The sequence below is a fragment of the Pithys albifrons genome, chromosome 27 (assembly GCF_047495875.1).
Source record: "Pithys albifrons albifrons isolate INPA30051 chromosome 27, PitAlb_v1, whole genome shotgun sequence".
Taxonomy (NCBI): Eukaryota; Metazoa; Chordata; class Aves; order Passeriformes; family Thamnophilidae; genus Pithys; species Pithys albifrons.
In genome coordinates this window covers 1820834-1843047 of record NC_092484.1, presented here as the reverse complement: position 1 = coordinate 1843047, position 22214 = coordinate 1820834, and the positions used below count along the sequence as shown (strand labels likewise).

Sequence of the window (22214 nt, the reverse complement as noted above, 5' to 3'; positions counted from 1 at the left end):
CTCCCTGACCACCGATTGGCTGCCAGTGCGCAAGATGTCCGCGCGGGAACTTCCGTCCCGGGCGGAAGCGGACTCCAAGATGGCGGCGTACGAGAAGCGGCGGGCGGCCGCCGCCCCGGTGCCGGCGGGGGGCAGTGGGCTGGCGGAGCCGGGGCGGGCGGCGCCGGGGGGCAGCGAGCTGGCGGAGGGCAGCGCGGCGGACTTCCTGCTGCGAGCTGGCGTCACGGCCATGGTCCGCGAGGCGCTGTTGAAGGTGCTGGAGGCGCGGCCCGCCGAGCCCGTGTCCTTCCTGGCCGAGTACTTCGAGCGGCTGGTGCCGGCGGAGGCGGCGGCGGAGCCCCCGGGGCCGCCGCAGCGCCTGGCCCGGGCGCTGTGGTACGTGCGCCTTGCTCACCACTCGCACAGGTGCGGCGGGCGGCGACGGGGGGCGGCGGGGGCGGGGGGTGAGGCCGCCTCTCTGTGTCTGTGCCCTGTCGCGACAGGACGGCCTTCGACAGCAACGCCGGCGCGGCCTACGAGGTGCTGGGGTGCGGCGGGCGGCGGCGGGCGGCAGGCGTGGACGGGCGGCTGTACAGCGAGCTGCTGCGGCGCATCTGCCAGCGCGGGGCGGCCCCGGCCGAGGCTGCGGCTGCCCTGCTGCGCCGCGTCCGCTGTCGCGACCACGAGGCCGTCCCGTTCGACGTGTTCCGCTACGGCGTCCTCACCTGCTGCGTGCTGCTGGAGTTCGCGGCCAAGGCCGACGCGCTGTTCGCCGTGCTGGGCGGCGGGGGCTCCGCGGACACGCGGCTGTGCCAGGCTGTGCTGCGGGCGCTGGAGGACGCGCTGGGCGCCGGGCACGGCCCGCGGCCCGGCCGCTACCTGGAGGCGGGTTCCAGGCTGGGCCCCGACGGGCTGGCCCTGGCCATGGACCGGGCGCTGCAGGAGAGGAAGCTCGGCTCCTCCATGAGCAGGGAGGAGTTCCTGAGGAAAGCCACCGCCCTGTTCATCGCGAAGGTGAAGCCTGTGGAGTGATGCCGGGTGGGAGCAGCATTGGCTGAGGCTGCTGTCGACCCCACAGGACCCCCCTCATCGAGCTGGACGTGAGCATGGGGGGCTGGTCGGGCACTGGCTGGAGAGATTGGGTCTTCCCAACAAGAGATTGCCAGTTTCCACGCTCCCTCTTCTGTTCCTACGGTGCCCAGCAACAATGTGTGCCCACCCACAGTGCCTCTCCCAGCCACAGCTCTTGTGGCCCAGCCACTTTGTGAAATCCCTTTTAGGTGTTACCCAGGACTGGCACAGAGATTGTGATCTGTGGGGAGCTCTGGGCAGTGGAACGAGCCAGAAGGAACAAAGCTGGGCCGTGGCTGCACACAGGGGCAGTTGGGGAGGGCTGAGGTGATTTGGGATGTGGAGCATCATGTCTGGACAAGACACAATCCCTTCCCCTCTGACAGGGTTCGCTTTGGCACCAGCTGTGTGTTGGGCCAGGGGTTATTTATTTGAACTTGTATGTTTGTTATTTATACTGTGCAATTGCTGGTTTGCTGTAAGACATTAAAGCTTTTTATTATTTTTAGTAGCCAGTTTCTTACCACCAGGCAGCGTGGAGTGCCCAGGTGAGCTGTGACAGTGTCCAGTGCTTGGGGACTGATGTGGGCAGGTTTAGAGCTGTAGAACATCTGGAAAAGCAGGCGGGGGAGGATCCCACGGGCTCGGAAAGTTGTATTGGGTGGATGTTCTGCTCCCTGTGAGCGAGGCCGAGGGTGACGGCTCCTGACCCAGGTGCGGGTGACGGGATGTGACACGAGGGGAGTTGTGAGCTGCGGCAGTGCCGTGAAGCATCACCCGCAGGCGGATCGGGGCAGCCACTAAGCCTGCACGGCCACACCGAAGCTGTCGGCTGGGCCCAGACCCGGTGTACCATGGAGCGCCGGACGATCGCTGAGGGGACCCCGGCGCGTTGTGCTGGGTTCAGTCCACGGGGCGGGGCGGGGCGGCGCAGCCGGGAGCGGCAGCAGGATCGGGAGAACCGGGAGCACCGTCACGGCCGCTCTGCCAGGCAGGGCCTGCACCGCCGCCATGCCGGCGCAGGGCGGAGCAAGCCCCGCCCCCTGCCCCGAAACGCGCGCTCTGATTGGCGAGCGGTGCCCGTAGGGGCGGATCCCGCTGTGGCCCCGCCCTTCCCGCGGAGTACAGCCCCCGCCGCTCCCCCCGCGCCTCAGAGCGGCCGCCGCGGCCCCCCCGGCCCTTCCGAGCCCCAAAGTCCTTCCGAGCCCCCCGGCCCCGCCATGGCGCGGCCCCCCGTGCCCAGCTCGCAGAAGGCGCTGCTGCTGGAGCTGAAGGGGCTGCAGGAGGAGCCCGTGGAAGGGTTCCGGGTCAGCCTGGTGGATGAGGGGGATCTGTACACCTGGGACGTGGCCATCTTCGGCCCCCCGGACACCCACTACGAGGGCGGGTACTTCAAGGTGAGCGACAGGGGTGGGGGGGAAGGTAGAGCGGGTGGTGTCTTGAGTTATGTTGGGTGCCTTGGGACGGGGTTTTGGAAGCGGGGAGACACTGGGTGGGGGGGGGCTGCGATAGTGCTGCTCCCGGGCTGGAGGGGGTTTTGAGAGCCAGGGAGACCTGGGTGTTCCGCCGGACACCTTGGGGTCCCTGGGGCTTCGAGGTGGTCCTGTGGGGAGGACGAGAACTGGTGAGTAGGTGGCTGCTGCCAAACTAGGCCAGAGTACCCTTGGTTGTGAGGGGCATTTGGCCCCCCGGAGGGCTCTGTGGGTGCAGGACAGCAAGCTCCGGATGGCTGACGTTCTCTTTCCTGGAGGAGATCCGGGACACTGGCACCAGAAGGGAGGGAAGAGACAAAGGTCCCTCGGGTGGAGGCACAGATGGCCCAGCCCGGGTGGCGGGGGGAGCTGAGGGCTGGGTAGGAAGTGGGTGTTGTGACTTGGTTTGAGGTTTGAGGTGGGAGAAGGAGTTTGTTTCATGGCCTGACTGCAGTCGCTCTCGGCAGGATGTGCGTATGCTCTTCCCAGGTCTTGTGCAACGTGGGTAGCTGTTTTCTTCCTCTTTCTCATTCTTCCTCCTCCACTGAGCTCTTGTGTTTTCATCCTGTTGCTGTCAGGGTGGGGATGCGCTGGGTGAGTCATGCAGGGTCAGCTGTGTTTGTTTTCCTGGGCACACAGAGCTGGTGCTTCAGAGCCAGGTTTTATCTCTTCATTGAAACTGAGTTTTTTTCACTAGCCTCTTGGCATGAGACCCTCTGAACTCTGACCCTTTTAGCCACCCGTGCTCCTGTTGTGTGCCTGAGAGCTTCCAGACTCAGTGCTGGGGAGACTCTGCATAAGAGGAGAGCAAAGCAACTGAATCTTTTCCAGCCTGTTAGTGCATGGCAGAGCGGGGTTATTGCTGTCCCAGCCCCCTTTGCCTTGGTCGGTTTTGTTCTGATCCCCTCTGATACAACAAAGGGGATTATTCTGCAACGTTCAGCTGTTTGGCTGGAGCCCAGCGCAGGGCTGAGTGTCACCATGTGTGTGTGTACTGCCCTGGGCTGCCCAAACTCCACACACAGAATGTGGCCCCTGCTGTGCTCTTCCCCCTTCCCACTTCTCTTCTGTGCTGTGGAGCTCTGGGACAAAGGGCCAGCCTGGGAGACGAGGCAGGAACACTTGTGGGGACAGACTCACCTCCATCGGGGGTTCCCTGTGCTGGGCCAGATCTTGGCAGGGAGGGAGAGTGGGGGGCTGTACCCCAGGGTGGGTTGGGGTGGTCAGGGCAACAAGGAAGGGGACAAATGTCTCTCTGTCTCCTGCCCTGATCCATGGGCATCTGTGAGCTGGCAGCCATTTGGCCTGTTGTCTCGGCTGTAGTACCAGAAGTATCCAAAGTGTTGTTTGCAGTTACCCTGCTGAATGGGGCTCGTTCCATGGGCGAGGAGTGATCCCAGGTGACTCCTTCACAGCAGGGCAGAGCCAGAAAAGTTCACACTGTCCCTTCATGGATTCAAGTGTCTGAATTATCTTGTACACAAACTGAGAGAGCAAGAAATGTTCAGGGAATTGTGTGTGTTAAAACTTCAGTGTTTGTTTCTGGCTGTTGCCTGTTTTGGTAGCAGTGACTGACTCTTAGTCTGGAAGTTCCCAGGACCTGGAAACAGCCAAAAGCTGAATCAGTCGCTGGGAGGTTGCCACACAGGGAGGAGCTGCCCTGTCCTCTCAGACGCCTGGTGCTGACAGGCTGGGGCAGCAGCTCTGGGGGCCGTGGGGACGTTGCTGTAAGTCCCTGTGCCCCCTCAGGCTTCAGCTCCTCACTCAGATGCGGACAGTGAGCCTGTCTTTGCCCAGCCTCAGCCCCTTGGGTTCAGTGGCTGCAGGAGGAGCCATTGGTGGCTGCTGGAGCCCTGGGCTGCAGCCTGAGCTTCATGTGTTTTTATTTTTAGCCCCTGAGCTTCGCGCTGTGGCCAGTTTGGACTTGGTCTCTTTTCAGCAGTGATAGGCTATTTTTAGACATTCGGTGTGTTAATCGGAGCACCAAACACCTGATGCTTCCTTCCCCTGAGCTCTGAAGGGTAAACAGCCTTTTCTCCAGTGGCACAGCTATGGCTTGTCCCCGACACAGCCCTGGGGGTGACCCAGACTCACTGCCTGGTTCTGAGTGCTGGGGCCATGCTGGATTGGCACTGCAGGCTCCACATTGGAGAGCACTGGGTTAGCATGGGTGGGCCCCACTGAAGACGAGGGTACAGGGCAGGATGGTGGGGAAGGAGCTGCTGCTCTTTGCAGCCCCTTTGCTCACCCCACTCTGTGTGGTGGGAGGGCACCTGCAGGGCTGGTGTCTGTCCTGCCCCTGCAGCTGGTATCCTGCCCATGGAGCCAGCTGGTGTGGAGGCCGGCGGGAGCCCAGCTGGACTTGGCAGAGATTCCTTTTTCCCGGAGCTGTCAGGAGTTCTGTGTTTTCCCTCCTTTCCTTCTCACAAGCTGGTTTCCTCACGTCCCCTTATTGTTTCCTTGCAGGCTCGTCTCCGGTTTCCCATTGATTACCCCTACTCTCCTCCTGCCTTCAGGTTCTTAACCAAAATGTGGCACCCTAATATCTATGAGGTAGGTCCCCTGGGGCAACGGGGAAGGTCTTGGACAAGCAGCGGACACGTGTGCATCTATTGCGACAGCACTGGATGCAAGTGCCAGCCTTTGTCTGGCACTGGACACTCAGTGCCTTTGGCAATGGTTGCCTGGCACCAGGAATGCCACTAATGAGCTCACGACAGCCACTCGCTGTCCTGATGCAGGTTCCAGGTCAGCCAGGCTTTCCGGGCCTGATGGCTCCCCTGCTCAGCATGCAGGGATGTTGTGACTGTGCCAAGAGTGGCCGCAGGGTGAGCAATGAGCCTGGCCCTGGGGCCCCTGCTCACTGCAGGCACAGGAGGGCTGTGCTGAGGGCACAGCATGCTTGGCATCAGGCAGCCTGACCTATACAGTGCTGGCAGCCCAAGGCTGCAGCACCACCCACTTGGGTGTCTCTTCCTTGGGACTGAAGGAACAGCTGGGATTGCCTCACGCTGCTTCAGCCAAAGGGAAGAATGAATATGGAGCTGCTACTGGACAGTGCTCAGGGCATCAGCTCCTGAGGATCCTATTTCTCTTGTGCTTTCAGACTGGTGACGTCTGCATCTCCATCCTCCACCCGCCCGTGGATGACCCGCAGAGTGGGGAGCTGCCGTCGGAGCGCTGGAACCCCACCCAGAACGTGCGGTGAGGGCTGCAGGGGGCTGTAGGCTGGAGGCTCATCTGAGGGATGGGATGAGAAGGTGGGAGCACAGGCATGGCCTCCTGCTCCAAAAGCCTGCAGATGCCATTGTGCTGTTGAAGGCACTCGGGCTGTGAGTTTTGTTGAAGAGCAGCCAGAGCTTATCAGGGGTTGCGTATGAGCTCAACAACCAATGTGCTGCTGTACCCTGCCTGGCCTGCTCCCCCTTACTGGTACCCACCCTCACTGTGGACAGCACTGGGCTTTCCCAGCCCACGAACACAGCAGTGCTGCTGGCACTGCTGGGGTGTGGTTGGCTGCTGACCCACCTTGGCTCTTACCTGCTCATGTTTATCAATGCCAGGACCATTCTCCTGAGTGTGATCTCACTGCTGAATGAGCCCAACACATTTTCCCCGGCCAACGTGGACGCCTCGGTGATGTACCGCAAGTGGAAGGAGAGCAAAGGGAAGGACCGGGAGTACACGGACATCATCAGGTGTGTGCTGAGCTGGGCCCTGGCAGTGCTGGCTGGCCTGGAATCCTGTGGGACAGGGGGTCTGGAAGGCTGCACTGCAGAGTTCCATCCTCACCCTTCACTTCTCACCCTCCAGGAAGCAAGTGCTGGGCACCAAGCTGGACGCTGAGCGGGATGGTGTGAAGGTCCCCACCACACTGGCCGAGTACTGTGTGAAGACCAAGGCTCCAGCCTCAGATGAAGGCTCAGACCTCTTCTATGATGACTATTATGAGGATGATGAAATGGAAGAGGAAGCAGAGAGCTGTTACGGTGATGAGGATGACTCCGGCAATGAGGAATCTTGATGGCTCTCTGGCATTGCGAAACTTACTCTAAACTACTGAATTTTACCTCAACTAGAACAAAAGGGTTTGAATTTAGGATCTGTCAGCCCTGAAATTAACTCTCTACCTCGCAGGGAGACTGTTCTGCTCTTGCAAAGGAAATCCCATCGCTATCTTTGTAGGAAAAGCAAAAAATAAATCCCCTATTTTATAAACTTCCTGGGGGAAGGGTGGGGAGGGGGAAGGTGTGTCAGGGTGTTCACAAAGCCACAGAAACTGGGGTGCTGGTGGCTCTATCTGGCTTTGGAGTGACAGCCAGACCTGATGTTGGCTGCCCCTTGTTTGGGCATGTTCAGCTCCTCTTCAGCCCTGTGAGGGAGGAGTGGTTTGGAGGGCTTGTGGGGGCAGTGAGTGGTTGCTTTTGTGGAGGGACAGTGTGTGAGCATTGTGTGGCTTTCAACACATTTTGGGGCTCATACTGCAGCCCTCCAGGTTGTCCCTGCAGGAATTCCTGCTTCCCCTGCCTGTGATGCCAGAGTTGTCTTTGCCTGGGGCACCCCACAGGACGTGCCCAGCAGCCGTGGCACTGGGGGCATGGGGGTGGTCTGTTTGTAGTTTTTAACTAGCTGGGAGGGACAGGGTCATGCTGAGTCTTTCTGCTTCTGTTTTTTTTTTGAAACTATTTAATAAAGTTCTTCCAGGGAAGGGCTGTGGTGCGTCGATGAGGCTCTGCCTGATCTGTGCCCAGGGGTTTGTGTCAGACATGGACTGGCTCCTGCCCTGCAGCCCTGGCATGGAGCTGTGGGTGGGATGGGCTGGCTGCTTTCCCAGGGCTGCAGGGCAGTGTAGGTCTCACAACAACCCTCTTCCCACCTCCCAGAGCAGGCAGGAGGGTCTGGGCAGGGTTGCCTATGGCCTCGAGAGCATCTCTTCACTTCCGAGGGCAGGGAGGGCACAGCACTGTGCCTCTGCCCTTGACCTGTAGCCAACACTCAATCTCTTGGCCTGGGCCAAACCCTCCAGCGCTGCACTGGGAAGGTGTTTCCCCTCTCAGTCCTCTGCAGGCAGCAGACCTGCCCGGGCAGTGCCCAGCTGTGCTGAGCAGTGGCTGATGGGCGCCTGATGGTGCCTGGGGCTCTCACAGCTGCTCTGATCCAGCCGCGGTTGGGTGTGCCCTGAGCCCACAGACCTGGACTGGCTGGGACGTGCTGGGAGGCTGCAGAGAGCTCCTGAGACTGGGGGAAGCTCCCAGCTGGCCCCCTCCAGCCTGGGGCACTGCCACCACCTTCTCTGACTGGGATGGGGTGAGCAGCCCTGCTGCCAGCATCTTGGGGCCAGGGCAGGGACGAGGCCCTGGCAAACAGCCTGCCTGAGGCTCTTGCTCCCCCTGCACAAAGCTCATCAGGAGGGGTAATGAGCAAAACTTCCCCTGGCTGGAGTCGTGCAAATGGGATCAGGGCTTGAGTGACACCTGCGACTGCACGCGGCGAGGGCATGTGCTTTGTTGCCTTAGGAAATGAGGCTAAAAGGTGAATAGGATTATTGTCGCTTTATTCAGGCCTGGCAAACGGCTTCCAAGGTCACCCGGCTGGCACAGAGCAGCAGCCCTGGCTGCTGGTTCACTGCCAGTTCCCCCCTCCTTTCCAGGGGGCTTCTCTGTGCACCCTCAGCAGTGTCCCCCCACCCACTGGGGCACGAATCACTGTGCCCGTGTGCCCTCTGCCTTGGCTGGCTCCTTGCAGCAGGTTCCTTCCCTGCTGCTCTGGAGGTGATGCCCTGGCAGCACTGTGAGCTGCCCCTGGGGCCAGGTTCCACCCCAGCCTTGGCCCTGCAGAATCTGCCCTTTGTTGTCCTCCTGGCGGGAATGTCCTGGAGCTCCATGCAGCCCCCCTCCTGCTCCCTGGGGGTTCCCAGCAGTGCTGGATGCTGTAGGCTGCCCAGACCAGGATGACTTCCTCAGGCTAAGGGTGCCATGGGCTCCATACTCTGCCTAATTTCTCCACCACAGGAGCCACATCTGCTGAATCCTCCCAGAGCATGGAGGGCTGTGCTGTTGTCTGGAGCGATGGGGCAGGACGTGCTGGGGGCAGAGATGGGGAAAAAATGCTCTGGGAGCGCTCAGAAGTCTACAAGAGCAGGCAGATCCCCGCAGAGAGCGAGGTGGGGACTGGCGCCAATGGCCCCATTGTTCTGGCTCTTCCTGCCCCCCACCCCCGGCCACCAGTGCTCCCATGGCTGCTGGTGCATAGGACCAGCAACCTCCATCCTGAGTTGGCCCCCAGGATGGAGAAGAGCTGGGAACGGAGCTGCTGTCTGGCAGAGGCTTCTTTGCCTTGATTGTCTTGGGCCACACCGATCATTGCCTGTTCTGGCCCGCCGGGGTTACCGGGTGGCTCTAGTTGGGCTGGTGCCGGGAGCCCCGGCCTCATGGAACACACTGCCCGGCTGGAATCCTGGGGAACCGTTCCCGGACCCAGGGAATGCACTGCCCGGCTGAGATCCCGGGGCCAGGCGAGTTCCCTGCGCCTCCGGGTACCCCTGACCAGGGGCTGCGGGGCACGGCCAGGTTTGTCCTGGCACCGGCCCCACCGTGTCCGCAGGAGCCATTGTCTCCGCCGCGCTCCCCGCGCCGAGGGAAGCGCTGCCCGGTTTCCCTTCCCACACATCCCGCTGGGCGTGGGGCCCGCGGGCGGCCCCAGCTCACCCCGTGTGCCCCCGTGAGCCTTTCGTGAACCTCCGCGCACAGCCGTGGCAGCTCCCGGGGCTGCCCGGGGACCCCGCTGGCTCCCCCGCGCCTCTGCCCACGGCGCGTCCTGCGGGGCCACATGGCCGGGGGAGCGGTGCCCGGTGTGTTCCCGGGCTCGGCATCAACTGATACGTGTTCGAACCGTCTGCCCCGGGGCAGCGGCAGCACCGGCGCCTCTCCGGGGACCCCGGCCAGGCCCCGCCGCGCGCCCCCATTGGCTGCCCCGGCCGATGGGCGTGGCCGCGACGGGACCGGGCCGAACCGGCTCTATCCGCGGGAGGTGAGGGTCGCCCTCTGCGCTGTTCCCTCTGATTGGCCGCGTTGGGGCGGGTGGGCGTGGTCTCACCAGCGCTGCGCTGCGCTATTGGCCGTTTTGCGGAGGAGGGGCGTGTCCCGCGGGCGGTCCCGCCCCACGTGGCGTGCCCCCGGCCGCGGTTATAGCGCGCGTGCGGCGCGGCGGGGGCGCGTGCGGAGATGGCGGCGGGCGCGGCGGGAACGCGCGCGCTCCTGGCGCTGCTGCTCGTCCTGGGCGCGATGGCCGCCGGCGCCGCGGGGACAAGTACGGACCGCGCCGGGCCGGGCTGGGGGTGCGGGGCGGGCGGGGATGGGCCGGGCCAGGCCAGGGAGGTTCTGGGGAGGGGGGGGGTCTCCGCCGGGCGGCCTGGGGCAGCGGGGGAGCTCCGCGGTGCGCCCGCATGGGGGGTGGTTCAGGGGGCTCCCGGAGGGTCCTGGCGGGGTCCCGGCCCCGCGAACGGGCTCTGGGCCGGGTCCGGGAGCAGCGGGCGCGGGGGGAGGAGCGGCAGCGCGGGCGCCTGCGGCGGGGCACGTCCGCGGCGGGCGGGGCCGGGGCAGCAGGGGCGCCCCCGGGGCTGCCGGGGGCTCAGCCGGGCTGGGGGGCGGCCGGGCGGGGCGGAGCTCGACGGGCCCGGGTCTCGGGCGGGGGCTCCCCCGGTGCACCGCGTGCTCGCCGCTCTCCTTAACCGGGGGGGCGCGGGGGGCGGCGGAGTCCGCCGGCGCTTCCGAGCCGCGCTGGGTTGTTTTCTCCTTAGGAAAATCCGATGGATTCTCTTCCCCGCAGCCGCTTCTCCGGAGGGGCAGCAGCGGGTTTCCAGGCTTTAAACGTTGAACGTGTTCCCGGTAATCCCCGGTGCGGGAGCCGGTCCGGCGCGGGGCGGCGGCTCCGGCAGCCCCTCGGTGGGCGCTTAGAGCACATCCCGCAGGGAGGAGCCAGGTCTGCCCTGTGTGCTGCGGCTCCACCTTTCGCGTTCTCGGAGTTTGGAGGAGCTCGTGGCCAACTGAGCCGATGGCCATGACAAACCCAGCCATCCTCTGCCCGCAGGACTCCGCAGCCTCTGGATCAGCCCTCGTGCAGGGCGTGCTGGTGGAGGAGGCTCGGTTTGGTCGCCAGCGGGGGGCTGGTGGTCTTGGCTGTTTAGCGTGTCAGATGCCACAAACTGGCCCAAATTATTTTGTATCAGGCTTATTTCACCATAGTAGAGCCAAACACAAAGATTGAATGTGCAAGAGTGGGAGGATTCTGGAACATCCAGGGGTATGATAGAAGTGTTTGCTCGAGTAGATTCTTGCTACGGAATTGCGTTTTAATTCTGCAGAACGGCAAGGCAGGGCAGAGCCTCCTCCTAAACCTCACAGGTAAAAGTTTCATAAACTCACTTGGAGCTGCCCAGGTCTGCTGTATCCCACTCCCTGGCTCTGCTGGCCTCCTGCCAGGGGACTGGCACCAATGGGACGTGGAGGAGGCAGTTTCTATCCTTGGTCTGAAAAGCCCCATAAGGAGGAGCTGCCCCGTCAGTTGTGTAATACCCGTGTCCTGCCCAGCCCTGCGGCTCCTGGGCTTGGTGTGTAACGGTGCTGGTGCCTCGTAGCAGAATGGGGCCTGGAAGGCAAGGGTTTGACCTCTCAGCAGTGTTTAGGTTTGACTTTTGTGCAGCAAACTGGGTGGCAGCTCACCCTACAGACCAGTGGGTTGGAGTGTAGGTTGGTGTGTGCCTGGACTCTGTGCCCTCAGGAGGAGGGACCCTGACTTTGACCTGGCTCTGTGAAACTTGAGGACAGATTTTATAGTTACTAGTAGAAATGGCAAACTGTGTCAGAGCCTCAAGCATCCCCTTCCTAAGCCAAGAAACAAAGGTCAGGCCAGGCAGAAACATGTACCATACCCCATGGGACAGTGGGGCTTTGGTCAGGCTCGGCTGTCCAGAGCGAGTCCGGGCTGTTTACACCCTCTAGGGACTCCTCCCTCGGGGTGGAGAGGTTGTTTTCAGTTGGAAGGTGACTCTGGAGAATGTTATCTGGTCTCCTTGCCTTCCCTGCAGTCCTGCTGGATCAGATACCATGCTGTGCCCTGGGAGGCGTCCGGCTCAGCTCTGTGGGGCATATCTGAGCTTTGTGAGCTGATTCCTGCTTGGAGTCTGTCACCCTTTGGAAAATGTGCCAGCAGCCCCAATCGATTCCAATGCGTTGGAGCTGGCTGTGCTCCTGTGCCTTGGGCACAGCAGGCAACTTCCCCAGCCCAGAGAACCCGGGATTGGGATTACCTGCTCAGCTTTCTGATGGGAACAGGGGGACGTTAATCCCATGGGAATGCAAATGGTACTCCCTGTTGGTGCTGCTTGCTGAAGCCTTTTAACCTGTCTGAACTGCACGAGGTACCCTCTAACTCAGAGCAAATAACCTTGCACAGCTTATTTTGTCAGAGTACCGTAATCACCTTGTAGCTGTAAAACCCTTGATCTTTACCAGCCCCTGTTTTAATTCGGGCTGCAGTTGAAATGGACGGGCTTGTACAAGTGCTGTGGGCAGTTCCAGGGCTTGTTGGTACTGGGAGTATTTGATCACAGGCATGTGGTATGAAAAGCTTCCCCCTGGCACACAGGTCAGTGGTTCTGGGAGTGGAGCCCAGGGTGTGAGAGAGCTGCTCACAGCTGGTACCCCTGTCCTGGACATCTCTGGGGGCACCTGGACCTCCCACTTGTTTAAAATCAGGGTCAGCCTTCTCCCAAGAGGCATCTTTGTCACAGATGAGGGTCATTTCTCTTTCAGACATGCTTATTCTTCAACTCTTTCAAAACTTTAGTATGTTAAACTGATTTTTCCTTTGAGAAATGGGGAATTCTTTAGGAGTCAAGCTTAGCTTACAGACTGACTTGTATTTTTCTTCAGTTTGAGCAAGTTTGGGTTTGTCACTGATTTGTTTCTACTCTCATAAAAGCCAGTGCTAGAATTTCTTGTTAAAACATTTTCAGGCATTTGAAAAACAACAGAAAAAAACTGTCTCCCAGACCCACCTTCCCTGCGCTTGTACATCATGGTGCATCAGTGGAGGGTTCTGTAGGATCATGACGTGCTTTTAACTGAGTAAATTAATTCCTGGAAGGCTCTTGGTGTACAGGGCCACCCGTTAGTGCAGGAAGGACATGTCGCAAGCTGAGCTGCTGCTGAAACCTGGCTTAGGGTGAGTCACGTAGTGACCTCGAGCTGGGCCTGATGGCTTTTCCCGAAGCAGAGCTGCTGAGCCTCCCTTCCTGGGAAGGGCTCCCAGGGCCTTGGGTGCTGCCCTGTGCCTGCCCTGGAGCCTGAAGGCTTTTGGCAGCTCTGCTTCCCTCAGCACACAGACTGACCTTTGGACTGGCTGATTCCAGCACTGAACCCCTGTGGCCTCCGGCTGCAAGGGCAGAGTGAAAAATACCTGAATTCCAGCCTGCAGCTGCTGCCTGTGCCTCTGATCTGTTTATTGTTCAGTTCTACAGGCTGATCTTGCCTGAGATGGAAAAGTCTGATTACACTGTTTGTATGACAACAAATTTACATGTTTCCTCACCTGGCTTGGGACACCTTGCAGACTGCAACACCTTCCTCCTCCCCCCCAAAAAGTTGTTACCTTCGTAATTAGAAGCTCCCTTCAGGCACCTTGGTGAGCAGAAGGGTGGAACAAGTGTGTTAGCAGGCAGAGAATAGTGAGGGTCCAGTATGTGTGGCTGTGCACCACGTCCTCTGGCCATGGTGCAGCAAAGGGGGGGCCTGGGCCACAGCCAGCTCTGAATTACGGTCAGCCAGCCTTGGGGCTGTGCAGTGAGGGGGAATGGACACGTCCCTCCTGGAGTGAGATGGGCACAGGGAAGTGCTTTTCCCATTTTAACCAAACTGACTGGGAGCGGGGGCTCAGTCTGTGCTCTGGGCTCTGCTGCCCTCCCTGCAGCGGGACACGCCTTGGGATCCACTGCCTCACTGCCCCTCAGCCTTCTGTGGGGATGTGACCTGTGCAGCACTTTGCCAGAGCACAGGCTGGGAACAGTGGAGGCTGCGTGAGCCCTCGCAGTGAAAATCTGCTGTTTCATCCTGAACTGGGAGCTGTGGAGCTCTGCAGCCTGTGGTCTGCCCCAGAGGGATGGCCATCCCTTGCCACAGGTGGGCAATGCCTTTGGTATCCAGTTTGGATAGTGGCAAACATGGAGTGCTGGTTTGTCTGTGCTGGTTTTGCTGTGGAGCTGCAGGAGATACGAAGTTAGAGCAAACAGCCCCGTCTGAGCCAGGCAGAGTTCAGAGCGTGGAGGGAGGGAGGGAAGAGTGCACTGATCTGGAGATGGTGTGCAGCCTCTTCTCATTCACTGAGGGTTATTTTTGCTTGTAGAAGGTGAATTCTTGCTTTGCACTAACACTTTGCACTAATACCTCTTCAACTCATAGCTGGTTTTATAAAGTCACCGCTGTCTCAAAAGAGACTGACTCAGGACAGCGTGGAGTTATACTGCGAGGCGATTGGCAATCCCATCCCTGAGATCCAGTGGTGGTTTGAGGGGAATGATCCCAATGAGACCTATGCTCAGCTCTGGGATGGCGCACGGCAGGACCGTGTCAAAATCAACGCCACCTACAACCTGCACTCTACCAGTACCATCTACGTCGCAAACCTCACGAGTGACGACTCGGGCATGTATGAGTGCCGGGCTAGCAACGACCCCGACCGCAACCACTTGTCGAAGAGCCCCAAAGTCAAGTGGATCCGTTCCCAGGCGAACGTTTTTGTCATCGAACGTGAGTGGCCACATCGAGGCCTTGGCACTTGCTCGGACACTGGTGTCTTGAGTCTCCTGCCATGCTCACCCCCGCACCCGTGTCCTGTGGCTCCCGAAAGCTCCCCCACCTTCCCACCCCTCGCTGTAGAACTGAGAGACTCCCACCCTCTGTCATCTCCCCACCGCCTGTGACTTGACCCAAAATGGTCCTGCTCAAAAAGGGTTGTGGCTTCCCAACCAATTCGCCCTCCGGCAATCCTGCGCCTTTTCCGGAGCCAAAGACCTGGAACCTGCCGCTTATTCCCGAGCGCCTTCGAGCCCTGGTGCTGGCCGCAGAATTGAGCCTCGATTCTGTGGTCGACTCTACCCTAACCACCACTGACCAGCGGCCCTTTCCTGCGGCTCCTACAGCTCCCGCTCCTCTCAGCAGCCCTGCTTTGAGCTCGCTTCCGTGCTGGTGACCCAGGCTGTGGGGAACAAAACCTACTTTGAGGTCTGAGATGCAACCATTTTTGAAATGGCCGTGTCTGTGTGACACTGAGTGTGATGTCATTGCTTGTCCTGTGGACGTGGCCAGGTTCCCTCTCGCAGAGTGGGCAGGCGAACACTGGAGTGCACAGACCGCTCTGAGTGACAGAAACCTGGGAGGGAGCTTAACATCTCCATAAGGTCTTCCCCATGAATCCTGGAGCTAGGTGGGCATAGATGCCTTTTCAGCAGAAATGTGCTGGGGAATAGAGAACTCCAGCAGAACCTTCTTCCAGTGGAATTCGGTTAGGAGGAAAAGCAAAATGCTTGTCAGCCCTGGCAAAAACACTTCCTTCCGAGGGATGGAGATTGGGCTGAAGGGTAGGGACTGTAGTGCCACCAGGGCTGTGTAATGGTGCTGCTGATGGCAGCTGCCTTCTCGGACAGCCTCCTACAAGTAGAAATGCCTGAGTCATCTTATGTTGCATAATTTACTGCTGCCTGGCATATGGAGGCCCAGGACCTTTTGGAGCCACGGCTTTGTGTTCTCCGTGGAGTAATTCTGACTAAGGCCTTTGGGCTGCCTCAGGTGAAGCACGTATTGCTGTCTTGTCTGCTGCCCCTTGCAACAGAGGGTTCTGACTGCCCTCTGTGTTACCTGGAGGTGTCTGAAGCCACTCAGGTGGTGGGAGGTGTTGACACATGAGTGCTCTGGTGGTTCAGAGCAGCAGAGAGCCATGCTCTGCCCATTGCTTATTGAGCACTGGACTCTGCTGGGGCTGCACCCATGGTAGGGACAGTAGAGGCTCTGAGTGATGCAAGACACAGCAGCAATCCTGCTCCTTAGGGGAGCAGCTGCAGGGTCAGCATTGCTGTCCCAGGTGCACTCAGGCCCAGTCATCTGGTCTTGGGTACTATCTGGTGCTGGCACTGTCAGGTCTGGTAGGGAACTCTGTATGAAGGTAAGTGGAAGCTGGGACAGAGACAAGGAGCTGTGGGGTTTGTGTTGCAGGTTCTTGGGCACCAAGTCAGCTCTGCAATACCCTGTGTTAACTTGAATCCAATTCTTTCTGAATGCAGGTCCAGACATCAAGGCTCATGTCTCTGAGGTTTCTGGCAAGCTGGTCCTCACCTGTAACATGTCTGGGACATATTCCAGCATCAAGGGCCACGACTGGATGCGTGGGGACAAGGTCCTGCACACGGATGAGACTGACAGCGCTTTCACCAGCTACACGTGAGTGTCAAGGCAAGGTCAGAAGCTGAGCACAAGCAGGTTTTTTCCCAGAGGCAGTTTGTGTTAACTGGACCCATGTCTGAATGCTTATAGTACTGCTGACAGCAGGGCTTTGGGACTGTAGAGCATAAGATGAGCTAAACAGAATTTTGGTAAGGCCCAGCAGTCCCCTTTATGAGGAGGAGGGGGCAAAAAGGAGGAGGGGAAGGGATGTGTTTATGCCACAAATACCCTTTTTAGAAAGAGAAGTTCTGCTGTTGATGTTTGTAAGCAGATGTTTAGCTGGGCTCTGCTTTGTCAGGTGCAGTGTGCTGTGGCTGGTCAGTGTGCCAGAGCTATTCTGTACAGGCCACCAGCTCCCTGCTCCCCATGTGTTGAGTGAGAGGTTTCAGTGCATGTTGTCTCTCCTTGGGGCTTTATATCCTTTTCCAAAGTCCAGCTGTTCTCACAGGAGCTGGGGAGCTGCAATGAGACACGGCCCGTGCTCGGTGTGGGAATACCGGCCTTATTGTGGCAGTGCAGTGAGCTTTCCTTTCCGATTACAGTCAGGCCTGGCTGGCACTGACCCAGCAGCTGTGGAGGCATCATGTCCCTTTGTATGGCAGTGCCGACGTGCCTGTCTCCCCATAGCAACAGGGAGCTGAACAAGGATTAAAGTATTTATAACCCAGCCTCCCTCGCGTGACCTCAATTCCTCAGCTGAGTGGTTTTTGGAAGTGGGAAGCGCCGTGCACAGCAGAACTAACAAACAGCCCCTTGTCCCGGTGCAGCCACGGGACAAACTCTGCGGGCCCCTTCCCTCGAGTGGGTATTACTGGGCGGCAGAATGAGATGTTTGTTGCGGGGCTGCATAATCCACTAAATCTCATTGCAGCAGCTTTACAAGAAGGAGAATGGGAGAGTTCTCCCTGTGCTGGGATTGATCCAGGGTAGCCCAGCCTGGGTGATCTTTGCCACCTGCTTTGCCCTATGTTTCAGTGGGCTGGAACAGTGATTACTGACTTGACAGACCCGTGTCAGGCATGGTGCACATGAAACCCTGTTCTGCCACCCTCAGTGTGTGGGGAGAGGAGAGTGGAGAGTTGGGTTGCTGTAGGTACGTGGTGCAGCATAAATACTCTGCTGAAACAGGAGAAATTTGCTACAGAGGAGGTTGCTGATGCTTATGGATGTGTGATTCCATAGCTCTAGAGGTCAGTGTCTGTGGATAAGTCAGTTGTGCTCGATGCTTACCTGAATCCTGTTTTTTGGTAGAATCGATGGGAAAATGGAGGAACACTCTGGCATGTATGAGTGTGTCTACAAAACAAACCCGGAGATAAGAGGACAAGTGAATATTTCAGGTAACTTTGTGTGTTTGCTTCTGGGACTGAGGAGGGGCATGGGGAAGCTGTGATCTCCTGAACACTTTGCTGTGGTGTCTTTTCAACTTCTTGAAAGGCTGCACCCAGTCCTTACCAGGCTGCAGGGCCCTTTGCATGTGCTGCCAACATTGTGAGTCAGTGCTGTGTTATCAGGCAGTTCTGGTGTCTGCAAGGTCAGCTCTTAGATCCTGCATTAAACCAGCCTTGTGTGGGCATGTTCCCAGAGGAAAAAATTGGAGAGGGATCATACCTGCTGGACATATCTATTTGAGCCTTTCTTAAAGCAGCTTGATGTGCTTTCCCCTCAGAAAATGCCAAAGTAGTGAGAGGAGCAGCCTCACTGAGGTCAAGCTTTAGGATAACCATTTTATTCTGGTGAGGTGGGGCTGCAGGGAGTACAAATCTACGTGATTTCTGTAATGAGGTGTCTGAATTTCTTGTTCTCTTCCTTTAGTTGCCCCCCAGGTGATGGCATACAAGAAGTCTGAGCATGGCAATGAGGGGGACACAGGTGTGCTGACCTGCAAGAATCCCTCTTTCCCCCCTGTCACCACCTGGTCCTGGTACAAAAATGGTCAAGGGGTAAGTGCTATGGTTTGCTCTTTCTCCCTCTCTGCCTGTCCTGCTGCCCAGCACAGAGATGGGCGACCTCGTGCCATCAGAACTGACTCTTTCAAGGGAGGATTTCTGTGGTGGTTGGACCACACGTGGTCAGTCAGCACTGCCCTGAGAGCTCCTTTCTTCTTCCCCCTCCCTCCAGGACCTCAAGAACGCCTCTGGGCGATACATCATCAAGTCCAGTGGCAACAAGACAGAGTTGCGCATTCTTAAACTGAACATTGAGGAGGACACAGGCGACTATCGCTGCAATGCCACCAACTCCTACGGCTCCGGGGACGCCACGGTGAACCTGCGCGTTCGCAGCCGCCTGGCAGCGCTCTGGCCGTTCCTGGGCATTGTGGCAGAAGTCCTCGTTCTTGTCACCATCATCTTCATCTATGAGAAGAGGAGGAAGCCAGATGAGGTTCCTGATGGTAAGAGGTGTTTGGGTTTCAGTCTTGCTGGAGAGAGCAAGTAACTTGTTGGTGCAGGCAAGGTGGGCTCTTGCTCATAGGGAACCTGTGTCAGAGGGGGTTGATTTGAGGGTGGGTACTCAGGGCACTTGTGAAACCATGGAAGTCTGTACCACTCCTCTTTCAGACATGAAACCGCATGTAACTGCACTGTTTCTGACAGCCCTGTAGTGAGATCAGGAGTAAAAGAGGATTTGGTGCGGGCCAGCCTGACCCTTTGCCTCACCAGTTCCTCTGCTTTTTGCTCAAGTGCTCCCTGTCTGCAGAGCTGGGCTTGCTTTTGCAGCTCCCACTCTGGAGAGGTGATTTGTAAATAAGTAGTAATAGAGCTTTTGTGGTGCTGTAAAACTGGGGGAATGTAAGTGGCTCCCTAAGACCAGGCTTTAGCTTAACTTGTGTTCAGCTCGGGATGTTTTGGGTCATCAGATCCACACATCCTGAATCTCAAAGCCCAGTACTATCTTTAATCTTTTCTGGAAGCACCAGCTCCTCCCTTTCCTTATCGGTGAGGATCTGCATTGTGTCAGCTCGGGGCTCCCTTATCTGATCCCGTTAACAATGCAGTGTGAATGCTCTGTATCCTTCCTGCCCCAGATCCTGCTGGGCCCCTCGGCACCCTGAGGAGAGGTGCAGCAGAGAGGCTAAAGCCTGATATCCCTCTCCTTGACTGCAGGGCTCGGAATTCTACCCAAGGCAATTTTCAAAGCAGATGTTTTGCCCTCTGACACACCTGGCTGAAGGGCAGGTGTCCTCTTAAGGATGTTGTAGCTGTATCTTCCAGCAAAAACACTGTAGTCTGTGTGTGGTGTGATCTGGCTTGTGATGGCATCAGTCCAGTCCTGATCTCCAGGGTGCTACCTGTCAGAGCTGTAGCAGGTGCTCTGACAGACAGGTGTGTGCTGAACTGTTCTGATGCTCCTTGGCCAGAGGAGCTCAAGTTCTCAAGTGCTTGTGGATGAGGACACAGCATCAAACCCCTTTGATAAACACACACAGCTTTACATTTCCCTTGTGTAAAGTGGTTCTCTCTCCCCAAAACACTCTGTACCTTTGCCCCTCCTTAGAGGAGGTGACAGTAAGGCCTGTCTGAGCCAGTTTCTCCTACTACTGGCTGTGAACCGACCACTCCTGTCACCTGGGATGGGATGGGGACAGTCTGGCCTGGTTTTGGTGTGATATCCTTGCTGGTGTTACCTGTTCACTCTTCCCTTCTCTGCTGCTGGGTGCCACTTCTCATGGTAAGTAGAAGGTAGTTCCAGCCACATGTGTGCCTTCGTCCTCTCACCAGCTGTGAGCAGGTCCTGGTGCCCAGGGCAGCTCCATGCCTGGAGTGTGGGGCTCAGGGCCACTTGTGGGGAGCCAGGGCTGTAGAAGAGGCAATGGGGAGCAGAAGGCATGACTGGAAGCCTCTTGTTGCGAGGTGGCAGATTGCAGGGAGCTGGTGAAAGGCCGAAGGACTTGGCATGTGTTGGCACAGGTGTTTTCTTAGCTGTGCTGCTCAGTGTAGCCAAAACGTGGTGTGTGGTGTTTGTTTTAATATCACAACACGTGGGGAGGGAAAAGGGCTTCCTGCTGCTGCTTAAAGCCCCTGTTCCTGAAACATCCTGTTTGGTTTCCCCTTTACCTGCTGTGAATGTGCTCAGATCTGGGAGCCATCCCAAGTCATGGAGCCGTGGGGGCGGGTGCAGCGGATGGCTCGGGGCAGCAGTGCTGCCTCACCAGAGGAGCTGTGGCTCTTTCCCAGTTTTCAGTGGTGGTGGGAGTGCTGCCTGGAGTACAGTCCCCACTGCTTTAAGAGGAGGCAGAGGCCACTTTGTACATGCTCTTCTCTGACGCTGTTTGTTCTTTCTTTCCATGCTGTCCTGAATGTGAAGATGATGATGGAGGCTCTGCACCACTGTGAGTACCTTGCCTCTTCCTGTTTAGCCAGATTTGTAGTGACAGATCTCATCCAGCCAGGGAATCTGCTCTGAAGATAAGAACTGACGTGTGGGATAACACTCAGTGTGCTGAGGGGGAGATCTCCCCTCGTGGTTCATTTAATATCCCTGGGTGTAGACGACAAATCTAGGGGTGGTATCTGGGATGGCATCGGTGTCTGACATTGCTCTGGGAACTGATCTCCTGCCTGAGCTGCACCACATCTTTGGACCTGAATTACATTAGTGGGCCAGGGAGGGGACCTTTCTGCTCTCCCTTTCCTCATGTCCCTTTTTTCTTCACAGGAAGAGCAATGCCACAAACCACAAGGACAAGAACGTCCGCCAGAGAAATGCGAACTAAGAGCGTGGCCAGGTGAGTGCCAGGCCTGAGGGCAAAGCCACACCTGGGAGCGAGAGCTGCAGTGGCTGGGTCTGCAGAAGGTCTCTGGGAGAAGCTGAAGCACCTGTGGAGCCAGAGGCCCTTCTGGCCTAGTGTGGGCTCCACCATCCCCCTCTAGCACAGTGCAGCCATACTGGTGCAACTGGGTTATCTAACTGGCTTTTCTTTTTTCTCCTGCCAGGTGATGTGTAGATGAAGAACTCGTCTGGACAATTTTGGTTTCTTTTATTATTTTGGTAAAATAGCACCATGGAATATTCTAGTGCGTCCTTGCGATTCAGTTACTTCACTTTCTAAAGAAACTTAAGTTCTAGAATCTGAAATACACTTCTTTTTTTTTAAAGAGTTGTGGGAGGGTTTTTCTACCTGTAAATGTAAATCCCTTCTTCCTGGTAGTCTAGGTCCCTGGCTGTCTCTGTCCTAGGTTTCTTTGTGTTGGTACAGAGTGGGGGGTGGGAGTGCACCTGTGTCCCACCTGCTTGTGGGGGTGAGGGAGGAGCTGCTTTGGTGGCTGTCGGGAGATGACACGATCTGACCAGAGCGTTCAGGAGCAGGGTTCTGTGTCCTTCCCAGTGCATCATGTGGAGCAAGGCTGTACCTTTCTCTGGCAAAAGGCACATTCCTGGCATGTCCCTGTCAGGTAGATTCCCAGTCAGCTCCTCTCGAGCTGTTCTTGGCTCCTCTGAAACAGGCAGCCAGGAACAGTTAGAACTGGACGCCGGATAAATGATTGCTGTAACTTATTCCATGGGTGGTTCATGTCTCTGCAGGGAGGATGGGGCAGGGTGAGCTGGGCATGGGGATGGTTTAAGGTTTAACAGTGTGTGCTTGTGCTTGAGCCAGCGCTGTGTGTGCGTGATGTGGGGGTTTGTGAGCAGATGAGTGCTCAGGGGAGTCTAACACCTTTACTGCTGGGTAGCATTGAACTGTTCCATCTGTTAACACTTCACAAATAAAAAATGATTCCTCTCTCTTTTTTTCCACCTCTGGACTCTGGTCTCTTCCCTCTGGGCTGCCTGACCCTCTGGCTGCAGAACACAGTGCTGTGTCTCGGTTTGGTGCCAGCTCTGGCTGCCTTCTAATTGCTGAGGATTTGCAGCTTGATGGGTGTAAAAAGCCTCCCTGGAGGGGGGAGTGAGTGGTGCTCCCTGCTGTGAGAGCCCCGAGGAGCACTGGGCCCTGGGATACACTTGCCTGTTGGGGACAGGCTTCACTTTGCTGTGCTCCACAGTTCCTCACGTCTTGGGGCTCGCTTTTTTTTTATCCTGCTCTTTCTGGCAGAGGAGGGAGAGCAAAGGTGTGAGACCTTTGTGCACAGAGCATGGCTCTGGGGAGAAGACTGAGGATGAGGTGGGGGGATCCCTTCCCGCTGCCAGTCCGGAGCTCAGGGGACTTTTGCCAGCATTCCTCATGCTGGAGTGAGGCAGTGAAGGCCATGGGCTG

General features: G+C 57.9%; 3 protein-coding genes across 4 annotated transcripts; all 3 read left to right on the top strand.

The window, feature by feature from the left end:
* Positions 1-64: 64 nt before the first annotated feature.
* TPGS1 (tubulin polyglutamylase complex subunit 1) lies at positions 65-1554 on the top strand. Its single transcript, XM_071577846.1, has 2 exons — positions 65-405; positions 483-1554. Exons 1-2 carry the CDS (start codon positions 80-82, stop codon positions 1009-1011), a joined length of 855 nt encoding a protein of 284 aa, XP_071433947.1. The 5' UTR covers positions 65-79; the 3' UTR covers positions 1012-1554.
* A 619-nt stretch (positions 1555-2173) lies between these two features.
* On the top strand, positions 2174-7234 carry CDC34 (cell division cycle 34, ubiquitin conjugating enzyme). The gene is made up of 5 exons (XM_071577847.1): positions 2174-2447; positions 4989-5075; positions 5629-5726; positions 6086-6220; positions 6336-7234. The coding sequence occupies exons 1-5, from the start codon at positions 2271-2273 to the stop codon at positions 6544-6546; spliced, it is 708 nt and encodes a 235-aa protein (XP_071433948.1). The 5' UTR covers positions 2174-2270; the 3' UTR covers positions 6547-7234.
* Positions 7235-9680: 2446 nt separating this feature from the next.
* BSG (basigin (Ok blood group)) lies at positions 9681-21754 on the top strand. Of its 2 annotated transcripts, XM_071577844.1 has the most exons (9): positions 9681-9830; positions 13979-14326; positions 15856-16012; positions 17267-17355; positions 17831-17958; positions 18137-18410; positions 20324-20348; positions 20675-20744; positions 20953-21754. In XM_071577844.1, the coding sequence occupies exons 1-8, from the start codon at positions 9746-9748 to the stop codon at positions 20730-20732; spliced, it is 1164 nt and encodes a 387-aa protein (XP_071433945.1). In that variant the 5' UTR covers positions 9681-9745; the 3' UTR covers positions 20733-20744; positions 20953-21754. The 2 variants fall into 2 exon arrangements, with proteins under 2 accessions (XP_071433945.1, XP_071433946.1); XM_071577845.1 differs by lacking the exon at positions 13979-14326 and having other exon boundaries at positions 9686-9830.
* Positions 21755-22214: the final 460 nt, after the last annotated feature.